At 55.6% G+C, this 876-nt stretch overlaps 1 protein-coding gene across 1 annotated transcript in view; it reads left to right on the top strand.

Annotated features, from left to right (window-relative positions):
• The first annotated feature begins 818 nt into the window (after positions 1-818).
• Positions 819-876, top strand: part of STARD10 (StAR-related lipid transfer (START) domain containing 10) — a 23,404-nt gene continuing 23,346 nt past the window's right edge. Inside the window, 1 exon segment of the mRNA XM_005867108.2 lies at positions 819-842. Within this exon segment, the coding sequence (XP_005867170.2) occupies positions 830-842 (13 nt within the window). The 5' untranslated portion in view covers positions 819-829.

The following is an 876-nucleotide window of genomic DNA, read 5'->3' on the forward strand; positions in this document are numbered from 1 at the left end:
TTTACGCCCCCCCCCCCCCCCCGCCCCCTCCCAGCCTTTCTGGGTTCACTCCTCTGCCCTCGAGCAGACAGGACCCTTTTCTCTGCTGCTTGGGGGTGCTTGAGACAGCATATGAATATCCTCAGGTTAGGATTAAATAATAATAATAATACATATTTTTAAAATCTCAAAGTCCTAAGCATGTCAGGACTATATTTGTGAACCCACAGAGACAATTCCTCATCTTTCTCTAGTGACTTTAGGAGAAGCTGTTCCATCCCAGAGCTCTAGGATGCTGAGGCTAGGAGGTTATACATTCTGATTCCCTCGTTTGACAGATAGGAAACTACGGCCCAGAGAGGATAGGAAGCCAGCAGAGAAAGGAACCCTGGGATGCGAGGAGGTTGAGACCTGGGTTTTGGACAGGATGCCCATGTACTCACTGTGTGACACTGGGCAAGTCGTGGGCACTTGTGGGCCCTGTTAGCTGCCCACCCAGGGGAGCTCACCACGGGCCCTCCCTCCTACTCTGTGGTCAAGGGCCAGTCCCTGGGGTCAGTGAATGTTCAGCCTTGGGCCCTCTGCCACACATACTGGCCTGGCCTCAGGGAAGTTGAACTATTGGCCTCAGTGCACACAGAGCAACTGGAGGCAGAGCTGGCACCAGGACCCAGAGGGAAGGTGGCAGCCTCTGGGGCTGGAAGGGGTGGTTGGGTGCTGGTGGACATATCTCCCCCCGGCCATGGAGCATGGCCAGCTCTGCTTTGGAAGGGACAGGGAGCCCCAGTGCTCTGGAGCCAGATGCTTTGGAGAGCCACGTCTAGTCCATGGGAGATGTGTGGACACACACATGGGTGCTCAGAGTGGGTGGTGATGGACCAGAGCCAGAGTCTGGGG

Source organism: Myotis brandtii, unplaced genomic scaffold (genome assembly GCF_000412655.1).
Source record: "Myotis brandtii unplaced genomic scaffold, ASM41265v1 scaffold244, whole genome shotgun sequence".
Classification (NCBI taxonomy): Eukaryota; Metazoa; Chordata; class Mammalia; order Chiroptera; family Vespertilionidae; genus Myotis; species Myotis brandtii.